The sequence below is a fragment of the Cupressus sempervirens genome, chromosome 6 (genome assembly GCF_028749045.1).
Source record: "Cupressus sempervirens isolate cs-2001-9-10 chromosome 6, ASM2874904v1, whole genome shotgun sequence".
Taxonomy (NCBI): Eukaryota; Viridiplantae; Streptophyta; class Pinopsida; order Cupressales; family Cupressaceae; genus Cupressus; species Cupressus sempervirens.
This window is the reverse complement of record NC_143123.1, coordinates 586,706,118-586,721,770: the sequence shown is the minus strand read 5'-3', so window position 1 is coordinate 586,721,770 and position 15,653 is coordinate 586,706,118. Positions and strand designations below refer to the sequence as shown.

General features: G+C 35.5%; 1 protein-coding gene across 1 annotated transcript; it reads left to right on the top strand.

The window, feature by feature from the left end:
* The first annotated feature begins 9,762 nt into the window (after positions 1-9,762).
* On the top strand, positions 9,763-10,827 carry LOC149553615 (transcription termination factor MTEF1, chloroplastic-like). Its single transcript, XM_089790348.1, has one exon. The coding sequence runs from the start codon at positions 9,763-9,765 to the stop codon at positions 10,825-10,827; it is 1,065 nt and encodes a 354-aa protein (XP_089646474.1).
* Positions 10,828-15,653: the final 4,826 nt, after the last annotated feature.

The following is a 15,653-nucleotide window of genomic DNA, read 5'->3' as shown; positions in this document are numbered from 1 at the left end:
TCCCACACCAGTTCAAAAGGAAATTCACGCTCGCTTCCATACGTGGCCATGCCCTAAGAAAGGCCAAATTATCCCTAACCATTAGACACTGCCGTCGAGGGGCAGTCTTTAACTCCTCTGCACCCAGAGGGAGGCTCATGTATTTCTCAAGGTGAGGGATTCTGCCCTTGTCATCTATACTGAGTACAAACTTCTCTAACCCTCTCCTCCAGACCATATTGAAAATATCCAGACAAAGCCTAACAATTCCTTCTCTTTCAATTTTCGCCCTTACCATCACCCCAATGAATGATCCGATAATGGAGTTGTTGGTTCTCCAAGTCGCACTATAGTCAAAAGCATCTTCCCCTATCGCCCTACTCACAGCAAAACGCGTCAGATCGTCTGCATTTCTTAGGAGACGACTCCATCTTTCTGGTTTTACCTTCCCAAGGAAGGCCATCGTTCTATTCTCTATCACATGGAATACATTCACATTGGTTTCCATCGTTACGAAGAGAAATCACAAAGAAACGGTAAAATTTATCCCTCTCAATCAATTATTCCCCTCAGCACTGATTTCCATTTAACAAAGGAAATCCATCATCATTCAACCTAGCCTATGTAACCCTTAACCGAGGATACATACTTAAGATTAGTAGTGACCTCAACTGCTCACACTCGACAATGAATGTTTGATCACATGTTGCATAATCTTACCTTTGTAATTCAAGTGGCAAATTTCGAACTCCCTCCATCCTGAACTCATAATCATTACTTAATAATGACCACTCTCTGGACCTAAATTCGTAATAATTACCAAGATCTACGTCTGAATGACAGTTGGAAAACACGACACAGCGAACTAAATAGGAGGTGGGTTAGGTTAGGTTCGATTTAGTAGATAATCTCTATATCTTTCTAAATTAGAAATACCAAATGCAATATTTACTTGGAGAATCTTTATACTAAATCAATCCATCAATCTTAAAGGAGGACAATAATGAAAGATTTTGGAGTAACTCCTCCATAGTTGCCGTAGGATTCTAATCTAGGGGACTTTAAATGGGTAGAAAATCTCCGGAATGAAAGAAATATCAGTACAACTACAAATATTTTAATAATGGAAGGAATTATTAAATATTAATAATAAGGATTAGAAATGAATTGTTCAAATATATCTTAAATTCTGCTCCTATCTATCTTTATCTTTCTTACTTTATATTAAATTATTAAGTATCAAATAATTTATAATTTCGAATTTTGTAAACATAAATTCTGGAAAAATCTTAATATAATTTATATCTACATATACAAATGTATATATATATCTATATTTATGAGTCTGCATACTTATGTAAATATACATTAATATGTAAACATATATATTGATAATGAAATATATGAATGAATTTGAATGAAAAAACCCTCAAGAGACTACAAGGGAGGAGGAGACTCTAAGTTGTATATCAATACCGATTCTCCATCAGCACCCCTATTTGCAAGTCTGTCAGCAAACGTGTTACCTTCTCTATAAATATGGGTGATCAGGACATCCTCAAAATTTTCCAATAATAGCAACATTTCTTGGAGTTTTGAATTCAAGGCCCAATTAGGTGTCTTTTTTTTCCTAAAGGCATTAAGGACTACTTGAGAGTCGCCTTCGATGACTACTTTAGGAAGACCTAATTTATGGCAGAGTTGCAGCCCTTTCTCCAGCGCTTCAAATTTTGCTACATTGTTTGAAACTGGGGGCAGAGGAGAGGCTAACTTAGCTATCCACCGACAATCCTCATCATTGATGATACATCCTATACCAGCTATACTGGGATTCCCTCTCGAAGCTCCATCAAAATTCAGTTTATGCCATCCTGGGGGGGGAGGAGCCCATTTGCAGTTGGCCCTTGCCTCCTTATTGCTAATTGCATATATCAGAGGAGGGTTGATCAAGTTGGACCATTGTTTCTTCATAATACCATCCCAGAATGAAAAAGAGCCTTCTTCATGGAAAGATTTCCTTATATTGGCATTCAAAACTTTGATAATAGATACTTCGAGTTTTAGCAGAAAGCTGTCTAAATTTCACTCTTTATTTTGGAAAATGCAATGATTTCTTTCTTTCCATAGTTCCCATACCACTACAGATGGGCAAATATTCCAAATTTTGCTATATACCCCACGAACCAAATGTGCAGGCCAGGAATTGAGGAGCCCCTTAAGGAAATTTTGAAAAGGTGTTGACCACTTTAGTCGGGATTTAATCCGTTCCCAACAATTTTGAGCAAAAGGACAGTTAAGGAAGAGATGGTCTACATCTTCATAACTATGTTTACACATGACACACCAATTGGGACCCAAGATGCCAAATCTAGCTAATCTATCCGTGGTCAAAACTCTGTTCTAAAGGGCCATCCATAAAAAGAAACCTGCCTTGGGAAGGCAAGCTAAATCCCAACACAATTTTAAGGGGATGTCCACAGTGTTCCACTGCTGCGAGTAAATAATAGATTGGTATCCAAGCTTTACACTGTAGATACCATCCTTTGATCCAGCCCATATGAGTTTATCCGACCTTTCAAATTGTTTTAATTTTTTATTTGAGATTATCTTTTTGAATGCTGCAACTGAATCCGGTTCAAGTGCTAGATCATCGATAGAGTGCCATTTCCATCGCAAATTCCCATCCACTAACTCTTTAACTTTATAATCTTTGACCTTATTACCCCACAATGATTTCAACTTACTCATGAGGTTCTCTAAGTTAGAGGATGAATGAATAGGAGGTTGCCCATCCCAAGAGTCTTCCCAGAACAAAGCTTTATTCCTAGCCGCCACATCCCAAGTTAGATATTTGCTAATGATTCCCCGACATTTAGACATGAAATTCCAACATTTCGACCGTTTAGGTAATTTTTCCATCCTGAACACCGATTCTGAGTCTGTTGGATCTAGATATTTATAATATAAAATTTTGGCCCATTTATGTTCATTTTCTTGATATAACCTCCATACAAGTTTAGCTCCTAAAGCCTCATTTTGCCATTGCGGTTTCTTAATTCCTAAACCCCCACATTCCTTGGGTTTGCATAAATTGTCCCACTTAATAAGAGCAAGTTTCTTGTCATTTTCCTTATCCTTCCATAGGAAATTTCCGAGTTTGGATTCAAAAATTTTGGACATCCAATTATTGAGAGGAAGGCATGTCATGGGAAAGATTGGAGTGGCTGAAAGGACTGCTTGGATCTTGGTAGTCTTTCCTACCTTAGAGAGCCACTTATTCTTCCAACTACCAATTCGCTTCTTCGCCTTATCGATTGTGTCCTTCCAAACTTCGTAATACCTTGAATTCTTCTCCAAGGAGATACCCAAATATTTGCATGGGAACACCCCCTTTTTGTATCCCAGAATTCCACATATCCTATTTTCCATTCCAAGAGTGGTATTTAAGAAAAAAAAATTGGATTTTTCTTTATTAACCTTTTGACTTGAGGCATCCATATATTTCTAAATAATACTTTTGAAACCCATGGCCTCTAGGACTGAGCTCTTACCGAGTAGAATGGTATCATCAGCGTACTGTTGATGTGTTATGTTAGGGAGATTCCTGGTAACCGAAACATCGGAGATCCTCCCTTCCTGATAAGCAAATGAGACTGCTCTCCCGAAGGCTTCAGCCATTAAAATGAAGAGAAAGGGGGATAGTGGGTCTCCCTATCTGATACCCCTGGATATATCAAAAAAACCCTCAGGCGTTCCATTTATGAGAATTGAGATCTTCGGAGTAGAAATAAATTTAAAAATTAAATTTACCCATTGGTGAGAAAAACCAAATGCTTCTAAGACTTTACAAAGAAAACGCCAATCTACCATGTCGTAAGCCTTTTGGATGTCTAACTTCATAAACATACATGCTTCTTTATCTATGACAACCGAGTGGATGGCTTCCTGAATTATAATTATGCCATCCAAAATAGATCTTCCTGGAACAAAGCCTGTCTGCTCTTTTGAGATCAATTTTGACATGATGCCCTTGAGTCTATTAGCTATGACTTTTGAGAATATTTTATAGATAGTATTGCATAGGGCTATAGGACGGAAGTCTCCAGGGTGTTCCGTGCAATCCTTCTTAGGGATAAGTGTGAAGAAAGAATAATTAATTTCGGCTAGCAAGGATCCACCATTCCTAGATGCTTCAATTGCTTTCCATAAATCTTCCCCTATTATATCCCAACATTTTTGAAAAAAGAAGGCTTGGAACCCGTCTAGGCCTGGAGATTTATCTGGAATCATATTAAAGACCACAGTCTGAACCTCTTCCAGAGTTATTGGTTTGTTTAAATTTTTGTTGTCTTCTGTAGTGACCAATTTTGGTATAAATTTGAGCATTCGGGATTGTGCCTCCTTATTAGACCCTTCATAATTATTAAGTAGATTCTTAAAGTGAGAGACTATTGTGTCTGCTATTTCATTTGGATTTTTCGTGTAAGAGCCCTGTGGAGTCAAGATTTTAGTGATTTTCTTAAGTGATCGATCCAACATAGTCGAATTATGAAAAAAAATTGTGTTCTGATCTCCCTCATCCAACCATTTCTCTCTAGACTTTTATCTCCAGAAAGTGTCTTCTTTGGATAAAATAACTTCTTGTTTCATGAGGAGATCTTTTTCTAAAGCATATTTCTCATAATTCATACCATATTTTATAACTTCCTCATTTAGGTTTTTCAGTTTTTCTTCAATTTCCAATTTTTCTTTAAAATTATTGTTGAAGTGTTCCCTGTTCCATTTCAAAATATTTTCTTTCAGAAATTTGAGTTTGGATACAAAAATGAACATTTTGGACCCCACGAAGTCTGCTTGAGTCCACCATATCTTTACTAATTTCATAAATCTCGGATCTAAAAACCACATCTTCTCACACTTAAAAGGATTTCTGGGCGGTTTAGATGGTTCTGTAATCTCCAAACATATAGGGAAGTGGTCTGATCCTACAAAGGGCAAAATGGAGGATTGAAAATCCTTGTTATAGGAAAAGAGATTTCCTACAATAAAGAATCTATCTAACTTTTCTGCAATATAACCATTATCCTTTCTTCTATTATTCCACGTAAATATTCCATTACTTGATGGAATTTCTAATAATCTGAGTTTGTTAATCTATATTTTGAAGTATATAGATGAGAGCGACAGGTGTGTAGTACCCCCTATTTTCTCATCTAGACTTAGAATCGAATTAAAATCTCCTCCTAATATGATCGGACTATCTTTGTATTTAGAAATAACCTTACTTAATTTGTCCCATACAGTTTTTTTCCTAATATTACTATTAGGACCATACACATTAATAAGGATGAAATTCATCTCTGATTTTAGACTCTGTATACTAACACACAACCAATTATTATTATTTACCAAATATGTTAGAGTTACTTTCCTAGAATTCCAAATAATTCCTAATCCACCCGAGGCACCTAATGCCTCTATAAAGAGAGAATCCCACAATCCCAACATCTTACTAAATTTATCTCCTTCTACCTTATTGAATTTTGTTTCTTGGATTAAAATTATTTCTGAGTTAAAATTTTTTAAATGTTGTTTTAATAACCTTTTCTTACTAGGAGCATTAAGGCCCCTAGCATTCCATGTTGTTATCCTCATGCTGCCTTAGGAAGGCACTTCCCCTTCCCTATGTTAATTAGCTCATCAATTTTCCTCTGTTTCCTGGCTAGTCCTTCTGTTTCACGTAGTTCCTTTAGAGATCTCCTGCCCCTTTTTCCTTTAGGCTTACCATAATTTGGATAGGTTATACCTTGCTGATTCATATGTATACCAAGTTCTTGCTGAAAGATACCAAGTTCTTGCTCTGTTAGTGCAACACCTTCCTTTGTTCTGTCAAATTCTTCCATCTCCAATTCCTTGCAAACCTGATTTTCGAGATTGTCCTTCTCCAATTCTTTATTCTTTAATTCTGTCGGCTTTCCCGAGTTTGTTCTATCCATTTCCTGTTTGCCTTTTGAATTAAACCCAATTTGTTTATCTTGCTTCAGTTTACTGTCCTTCTTCTGTATCTCTAAAATGTCCCTTTGGAGATCCTCAACTGTATAGTCATCTCCTCCTAATTTGATGATTTTTTGTATCATCTCCACTTTTTGGGAGGTAGCATTCTTATCTATGTTATCATAGTTGAAGACCTGAATGAGCTCTTCTGCTAACTGTTCAAGTTTGTTATCTTCAAACTCTAACACTTCGGTCTCTGGTGTAAATTCTAGCTCCTCATTTAAAAAGTTCTGAATGTGTTTTACAATCGAAGCTTCTGGACTCTTGCCATTAATCCATGTTTGTGACTGATCCTCGATTGGGCTGAAAGGCGAGGAGGGTTGCCCACCAGGAGTTTGCCAAAATTTTGAAGTTCTTCTAGTACCATCAAGTATTGGAGTGGTTGATTCTACTTTAGGGGGTCTTTCAGTATTCCTCTACTGAATTTCTTATTCTTTTGATCCTGCAGCTGCTTTTTTTGTCCAACCCTTGGGTGAAGAGAAAAGCATATTATTTTCAGCTTCTTCAATCTCTAGTATCTTCACTGATTCTATAGTACTATTTTTTATCTCTTCATGTCATTCCTTTTCCTTATTTTCTTCAAGCTCCTTCTGATATATGTATAAAGAAGACCCCTTTATAGTTTCTGTTTCCCAATGATTCTCTTCCTTTCCATCTTCCATATTACTTCTTCCTTTGTACTTTGTAATAGCCTCTTGTTTTTCTATGTCTTGTTCTAAATCTTGATTTATGGTTTTAGTGGACATTGTCGCACTCTTTTTTGGGAGTTCTTTGTCTCTAGCTGCCAACTGTTCTATTGAGGGATTAGACTTACAATTCTCCTTGTTATGTTCCACCATATCCTTTTTCTTTTTTCCTTTCTGTCTCTTAGAACGATTTCCCTCCAATCCCAGATCTAAGTCCCTTTTAGGAATGGAGACTATAATTGATTTAAGTCTTCTGTCATTAGGTACAACCTTGTCTGAGACTTTATGAACTGTCCTTTCTTCCTGCTTCTGGAATTCTGCTGGATAAATATGATCTTCCTGTATTTTGTTCTTCATATCTCTCAACCAAGAAAGTTGACTGCTGATATCCGAGGTAAGGGGGAGGATTTTGGGCATGATTTTATGTGAATCATCAAATCTTAAAATGTCAACTATTCTTTTTTTATATGTCTGAAACTTGATATCATACGTTGTTTTGCTAGTTATAAATTTTTTTTTGAATTCCAAAGGATGATTAAACTTTACACTGATTAACACTTTGACACTGTTACAGTAGTAGAAAGAAGCATCTATGCCTCTAACCTCTCCTACCTCCGACCCTATGGCTTTAATAATATCTTCGTGACAAAGCTCCGGCGGTAGGGATGGCAGGACAAACCAAGAGGGCAACTTACAATCTAAATTTTCTAATTAAAATTTTTGTGACCAATCTATAAATTTAACACAATGACCACTAAAAAAACCTTCAGACCATAATAAGAACTCTTTTTGATAGATTCGTCCAAACATTGCAAGAAAAGTATGTTATCTGAAAAAGTGGAAATACTTACCTGGTTCTCACATGACTCCTCCAACCAGTCGAGCAACAGAGGGAATTCATCCTATGGACCATTCCATATAGCAAAAATACCTTTCTTTAAGCACTTGTCCCATGATGATTCAAAAGCTATGCTTGAAATTTTGGTCGGTTCATCTAGTGCGTAGCTCAAAGATGACCCGGAGGATGGGCTAGGGTTCACAGGATGACAAGACTTTTGTGTTCTACGATGAGGGCGAATGTAGGATCCTGGAGAGATAGCATAGGGCAAAAAAATTCCTGCCTGAGGTGAAACTAGTTGATCTAGCTCCAGATCCTTAACTTTGTTTATCTCCGGATGAGCATATTTCGTAAAATTAAAAATACGAATTTGATTATCCAGTTGTTCCACCGTAAATATCTGATGAATCGCATTTTTGCATACCTCAGAGCTAATCGAAGAGTTTTGCGATGGAGGGTTTTGGGCATGAATCTCCTATTTTTTATTGCTTTTCCCCCATCTCTGGCTACAGGGATCCTTTGCATCTTTTTTGAGAATCTCAAATCTATTTGTTGTGCTTACTGAATATCTTTGATCGTATGTATTTTGTGGCTTCTTCTTCTGCCAAATCGGCCCGACTCTTCTTGTGTTTTCTTGTTTTCGCAAGAATTTTTTTTGAGGTTTCGCGGGTAGATAAGGGTTTGATCTGTTCGCAAAAGCAGAGCAGAGCGCCATCATTTTAAACTTTTTTTTTTTACATAATAAATTATAAATACATAATGAATTTTATTATTATTATATAAAATTCTAGTTTTTGATGTGAATATTTGTTCTACCTTATAATGTCTAACATTGAAATTGTTCTTTATACAACAATTTTCTAACTCTATATTCAACTTATTGAATATTAAAACAAGTGCCACGTAGTGGCTTGTATTTGCCGTAGGTTATAATAATTTTAATTGATTAGAATAATAAAGTTAAACAATGATAATATTAAATATAATTTTATTAATAATTGATTAATATTTGATATATATTTAGATGAAACTTTTAAGTTAAAAATCTCAATTTCAATTTACAGAGATCTAAAACTTGTAAAAAAAAATTTAATTAATTAATTACATAAATGCAATGATACTATTATAACTTTTAACTTAATTGTATTTTTAATATACACTAATATTTTATTTTACTGTAGATAACTAAACATTTATATAAGAAATAGTATTAAGATATAGAAATTTTGAAATGTAATATTTTAATATATACATTAGTTAATAGTGATCTTTCACAAAATAAAGTATTTAAAATTTAATATAATCAAATACTAAGTGAGAGGTGATAAAATTAATATTTACAAACTCAAAACTATTTATTTCCATACAATTTTTTTAAGTGAATGCTAAAATTTCGATAGTGCTTCTAGAAAATTTGCTCCTATAAGACCCCAACTATAAGAGCCAATCAAGTTTAAGTAAAATGTTTTAAAAAAAATTGAGATACTAAAAATCTCATATATAAACATTGTGAAAATCAAAACTTAAACTAGTTAGATCTAATTGGTTGAGATATAAAAAATTAATCACTAGATATGTAGAAGTGATTACAATAGTATCAGCACAATAATATTAAATTTGATTAATTAAAACATATTTAAAAATAATTTATATTGAATCAAATCAATATAAATACAATTAATTATAATTATAAGGACAAGCCACTAAGTGACACTTGTTTACATAATCTATTCTAATCTTCCACATGTTTTGACCTTATCTTCCACATGTAGAATTGTTCCTTCTCAATTAGAATAGTGTTAAGAGATAACATTTACATATATTATGGTAGAAATAATGTATGAATCATATTATAATTTTATAATTTTTATTACTGTTGTCATTTTTCATTTGTACCTCTTATCTTTACTATCCACCAAACTATTACATTTTTTTAATGCAAATACTAGTCATTAATTAATGTACAAATATTTATAATAATATGGTATAACATACCACAAATACAATAAAAAAATCCTAGGATGATTCCTATATAGGACAAGGACCGCCTCCATAAATTAATCTCAGCATTTAGACATTGAATTATTTCACACCAAAAGTTAAGATCCTGTCATACCCAATCCAAACGTTAAAAAAAACTTGTAGCGGCTAGTAAATTTGAAGAAAGAGGGGGGGAACCCTAACCTTGTTGCTGCCTCTGTGATGATGAACACTCTGTTATGCCGCAAACTGTTTCTTGTTGCAGCAGCTTCCATGAACTCCATTTTATCCTGCAAACTGTTTCGTATTCATCCGTTCCCTTTTCATTTTCGCAATGTTTTCTCAACTGAAGCTCATTCGCAGACCCTCTTTTCACGATTTGCCTCCACCAAACTTAACCTCTCTGAGGCCACCATCACTCAGATTCTGAAGTTGAATCCCAAATTGCAAAACCTTCAAACCCTCGACAACGTAGAGAAGATCATTCATTTGTTGAAGCAGCGCGGCTGCACTGAAGTCCAAATTGCCAAACTTCTGACAAGAAATCCACTCTTTTTGTGCAGTAGCTTCGACAAAACCATTCTTCACACGATGGAGTTTTTGAAGAATGTATTTCAGTCACAGGATGCGCTTGTTAAAGCCCTGGTAAAAGCACCAAGACTTCTTACTTATAGCTTGGAGAAGACACTGAAGCCCTCGCATGCTTACTGGAAAGGATGGGGTTTTCCTGCGACAGAGCTTTTAAGCTTCTTACTGGTAGATCCCATTGTTCTTACGCGAACGGCTTTAATCCCCGCACAAGTGGATCTCATCAATAAGATTGGTGCTGACAAAGAGAGCAACATGTACAAATATATTGTGAATAGAATTGCTATGAGCCGCGTCGAAACTTTGGAGGCCAAAATAGAGAATCTCGAACTCTGTTGTGGGCTCTCGGCTGAAGAAGCCTTGCAAGTACTTAGGGCTGCTCCTGAAGTCTTGGGTTTGTCCAAGGAAAATGTTAGGAAAAAGATTACCTTTCTAGTCAATAACTTGGAGCTCCCTGCTAATTGTGTAGCAAAGCACCCTATCTTGCTTCGAATCAGTTTGGAAAAGACTATGAGGCCCAGGTTTCTGGTTTGGCAGAAAATCAAATCCATTAATGATCTCAACCTCTCCCCTTTGACGGTATTGTGGATGTCAGAGGCAAGGTTTGTTAGCAAGATTTTAGATGGGCATCCTGAATCTAAAACACTGTGGACAATTTATGAAAGCGCCCTCTCTCAAGCCTCCAACCGCAATAAGAGTTAAGCAAAAACAAAGTTTTGGATGGCAAAGTGAGGATCAGAACTCAGAAAACACTGTGCAATTTATGAAGCGCCCTCTCTAATGCCTCCAGTCGCACAAGATTTCAGAAAAAAACAAATATTGGATGGCAAAGTGAAGGCCAGAACTCAAAAATCACGACAAATATTGGCTGAATGAAGGCAAGCCCTCCAAGTCTAGGCGTTGGCTGTGAGCACTTGACAATCATGGAGGTAAGATATTCAACAGCAGGAGCCCTCTGTTGTGTGTCTAGTTGCTATTCAAGCAAGGTAGGCAGTGTATTTATTGTTATTTTTTCACGGGAGCTAATTGCTATAGCTGTAGCCATTAATTGTGATGTAATAGGTGAATATTAATAGATGAAAAATTTATTACTTCGAAATTCATCTCTGAAATCGCATTATTTGCAAAAAATGGAAATCAGTCTAGAGCAATGTAATAGGTGAATATTAATAGATGAAAATTTTGTTACTTTGAAATTCATCTCTGAAATCGCATTATTTGCAAAAAAATGGAAATCAGACTAGAGCAAGGAGTGAACAACTAACTATATAGAATGCTCAGCAAACAAATTTTCCAGCTTACAAATGCTTGCAGAAGTTTTATGATAATATTGTTGTGGTACTATTTAAACACTAGGATCAGTCTTTAATATGGTACCATTTAAGTCTTTTAAAAATGCATGAAATTGGTAAACTAGAGCAGCAGGCTTTTCAATTTACACTGGAAGTTCATGAGCAATCGGACAAAATTAGAAACATTGTTTTGAAAGGCAGTTAATAATTCAGAAAACATTTGTTTGGAAGTTAGTAAATAATTGGTTCTTAGCATAGTTTTGGAACCGACGCTCGCCAGGTCCATTTCTGGCTCTGGATTAACAAATTTAAAACTTGCATTTGAAGATAATATGGATTTTTATTGTTCCCAATTTAGAATAACTAATAACATCAATGGCTTATGGAACAAGATTCAAAGCTGCCCATTTTCTCAAAATTCTGGAAGAAGCTGCAAATTTTTAAATTTTTTAATGGACTGGTTGCTGTGTTACACCTCGCCGAACTGGAGAAACTGCTAATGATTCAATGGATCTGAGATCATTCATAATTCAAACAAATAGTTGAGATTAGTCACTGCTCAACAAATGAATGCTGAGAATGAAGATGAGTGTTAATAGTTTTAGTCGTTAAGATTTTGAAACAAGTTGGTTCTGACTGATTAAGAACACACAAATGTAGGAGAATCTGCAGGTCTCTGTAAAATAATGTGATGATTGAGACGAAGGTAGCAAAACTTGCAACTTCTGGCTCGGCTCAGGCTTTTGCAAATATTGATGTATGGCATTTTTCCATTTTGTATTGTAAGGCAACAAATCTTCATATATCATTTTATGTTGAAGACAACAATGTTTATAATGTCATTTTGTATTGAAGGCAACATATCTTTAACCTCTATCTTCGGCATCTTGAATGTAAATTGTACTGTTACTGAAGATCCATATCACCACACTCCATACATGAACCACAAACCGTAGGGATGTGTCCAATTTATACACATTTTTGAGCATGTTACAATTTCATTGGTTAATACCTCTATTGCTATACTGATCATGCAGTCTATGTGAAGATTTTAAAAGCAAAACAAAACAGCAAATACCAAAAAAATAATGCTTCTAAAACCAGATTAAATTTTCACCCAAACAGGGCAGAGTGTTGAATGCACAAAGATGGCTGCTCTGTATCCAACCACATGGCAGAACTAAATCAAATGGAGACAATAACAGAAGCTGGACTATGCCAAGATTATATTGCTTTCTATTTGATTTAGAATTTAACTAATACAACTGGTAAACATCTATAGCAAAAATAACTACTGCTGTTTACAAAACAAAAAACTACAGCACTACTGGGCTGTATGCAAAGTTTCTACGCCTGGAGCAATCACTGCTCTACAGGGCATTACAATCACAAACTTAATGCGAAAACCTCTGTGCTGGTACAGAGTACAGGATAAGACTATTTGCTGCTGCAAGTACAACTGCTGTTTATCCTCTGTTAGATGCTGTGTTCTGAGCTCTTGCTTGCTTGCACATATGCATCATCAAACTAAGAACATTCTCCTTCTATTTATAACATAGGAAACTTAATAGTTAGCAGAGAGATAAGGTGTGCAGGTATATGCAACCATATTGAAAGCTCGGAACAGAGCATGCTGAAACAGGACAACGACAGATTGTGCCTGTAGTCTGACTTGTTTTCTTTTGTTTTAGCACAGAGAGGATTAGCATAAGTTTTTCTTGTATTGCTCTGTAGAGTAGTGATTGCTCCAGGCAAAACCAATTTGTATACAGCCCTGTAGTGCTGTAGATGCTGATCTGTAACACTAGTTTAATACCACAGGTCCCAGGATTGAAACCTGGCTCTGATACCATGTGAAGATTTCAGAAGCAAAAGAGAGCAGCAAATACCAATAAATAATGCTTCTAAAACCAGATTAAATTTTCACCCAAACAAGGCAGAGTGGTGGATGCACAAAGATGGCTGCTCTGTATCCAACCACGCACGGTAACTAAATCAAATGGAGACAATAACAAAAACTGGAGTTTGCGAAGATTATATTGCTTTCTATTTGATTTAGAAAATAATTAATACTACTGGTAAACATCTGTAGCAAAAATAACTACTGTTGTTTACAAAACAAAAAACTACAGCACTACGGAGCTGTATGCAAAGTTTCTATGTTTGGAGCATTCAGTGCTCTACAGGGCATTACAATCACAAACTTAAAGCCAAACCTATGTAATCATAGTTCGTCCCTAGACCCCCCCGGACATGCAATAGTTTGAACTGGTTCTAAGTTTGGGTCTGATTCATAGTCCGGTTTGAGCAGGGTTCCAATTTTTGCTTGAAGGTTCGATCTCGCTTGAAAGAAGTTCAAAACTGGGTGAACCAGGCCAAATAATTGAATCAAGTTCATACTCAGTTCGAAACACATGCTTTCTGGGCCTCGCGGATGACAATAAAGTGTTCTTTTTGTAAAATTTATTAAGTTGTTGGCATCCACCATCGTAAAAGGTTGTTATGAAATGCTTCTGGTGGCCTCTCATTGTCATATTTTGTGGCCTCTCAGTTTCATTTTTTGAAGAATTTGATGCCAACAGCATTGTTGTTGCTGCTGATCCAATTGGCCTTAGCTCTATTGCTGAGTCAACTAATGCTAGAGAAGAAGAAAATGAAGAAGTAGAAGAAGATGAATATGAAGAAGGTAAAGAAAGAACTTAGAATTTTAATAGATTTTAATTCCATTAGTTGAACAATGAACGTGAAACAATAATACTTGAACTTGATGCTACGATTTGTTTTTAATGTTTTGAATTTTTGATGTTTAACTATATGATGGTATGAGCACTATGACTATATGATGGTAAGATCACTATAATTACAAGTTTATGATGTTTTTGTTATTTGAATGTGTTTATGCTACTATGCTACATTCTAATTATAACTCATGCTTCAGTATATATGTTTTTAATAATTTTTATTTCGAATGTACTAACGAACCCAAACCCCTTTCCAAAATTTTGACGAACTTGTGAACCGATTCTCGAACTTCGAACTTCGAACTGAACCTGAACCAGTAACTTAGGCCAAAACCTTTTTAACAGAGAGTACAAGATAAAATACAACTGCTATTTATCCTTTGTTACATGCTTTGTTCTGAGCTCTTGCTTGCTTGCACATACGCATCATCAAACTAAGAACATTCTCCTTGTATTTATAACATAGGAAACTTAATAGTCGAGCAAAGTGAGGAGCTTCAAAAGACTTCACCGCTAAGTTATGAAGGGGACTGAAAATAAGATTTCTGAACAATCATAAAGTTTGACTTGCTGACATCCATCAGCTGCTCAAGCTCCTGGAAGCTACTGGAGTATAAATGACCTGCTCAGGAATAAAATCTAACAAGTCTGGACAAAAATCAGAATGATGAAATCTGTAGATTCCAATTGTCTATTGCCATTTTTTAATGTGCTGTGGAAGAATTATGCCAACTCTCTAGCTATATATGATTATGTAATGCAGTCTCACATGCATGTACCAGTGAAATCCATTCTCATTTTCTGTTATCTAATAATTTTTTCAAATTTTGGAAAACATGGTGTATTCAAATTACATTTAATGATTTGTTATTTTTCCCAACATCATCAAGCAGTATAGCTAAACATTAACCTCTCAAGCTCTCAACAAACACACATGCACTATAAAATAAACTGCTATATTTGAAAATGAATATATTAATGCAAAAATATATGAAACAATTTTTTTTTTGGTTTAGATGACAGCATCCAGAAACAAAAATTGAAGTAGTTCATTGCTGCTTATATAGAGCTATGGAAGGGCTGGGGCATGGCTCAATCAGCAAGAGCTTCCTGTAGTAAAGCATGAGTTCACACGATCCAGCTTCCTCGCAGCCCATCTGGTACCAAAGGATGTGTTGCACAGTGTCGTCAGTCACATTAAATTGTTTACCCAGTGCACTGCCAATTATCGTAGTCTAAAAATATAGAGCAATGGAGTGTATTTTCCTTGAAAAGTACAAATATATTGTTGCAGACAAAAAAAACATGTACAAATATATTGTAAGTATAGTGGCTATGAGTTGCAAAAAAGCTTAGTGACCAAGATGGCGATTCTCAAACTCTGTGGGCTCTCAGTGAAGAAATCTGGCAGCCGCTGGGAGCTTACACTCTAAACTTTGGTTTGTCCAAGGTAAAATTTAGGGAAAAGATGAACTTTCTAGTTAATAACATGGAG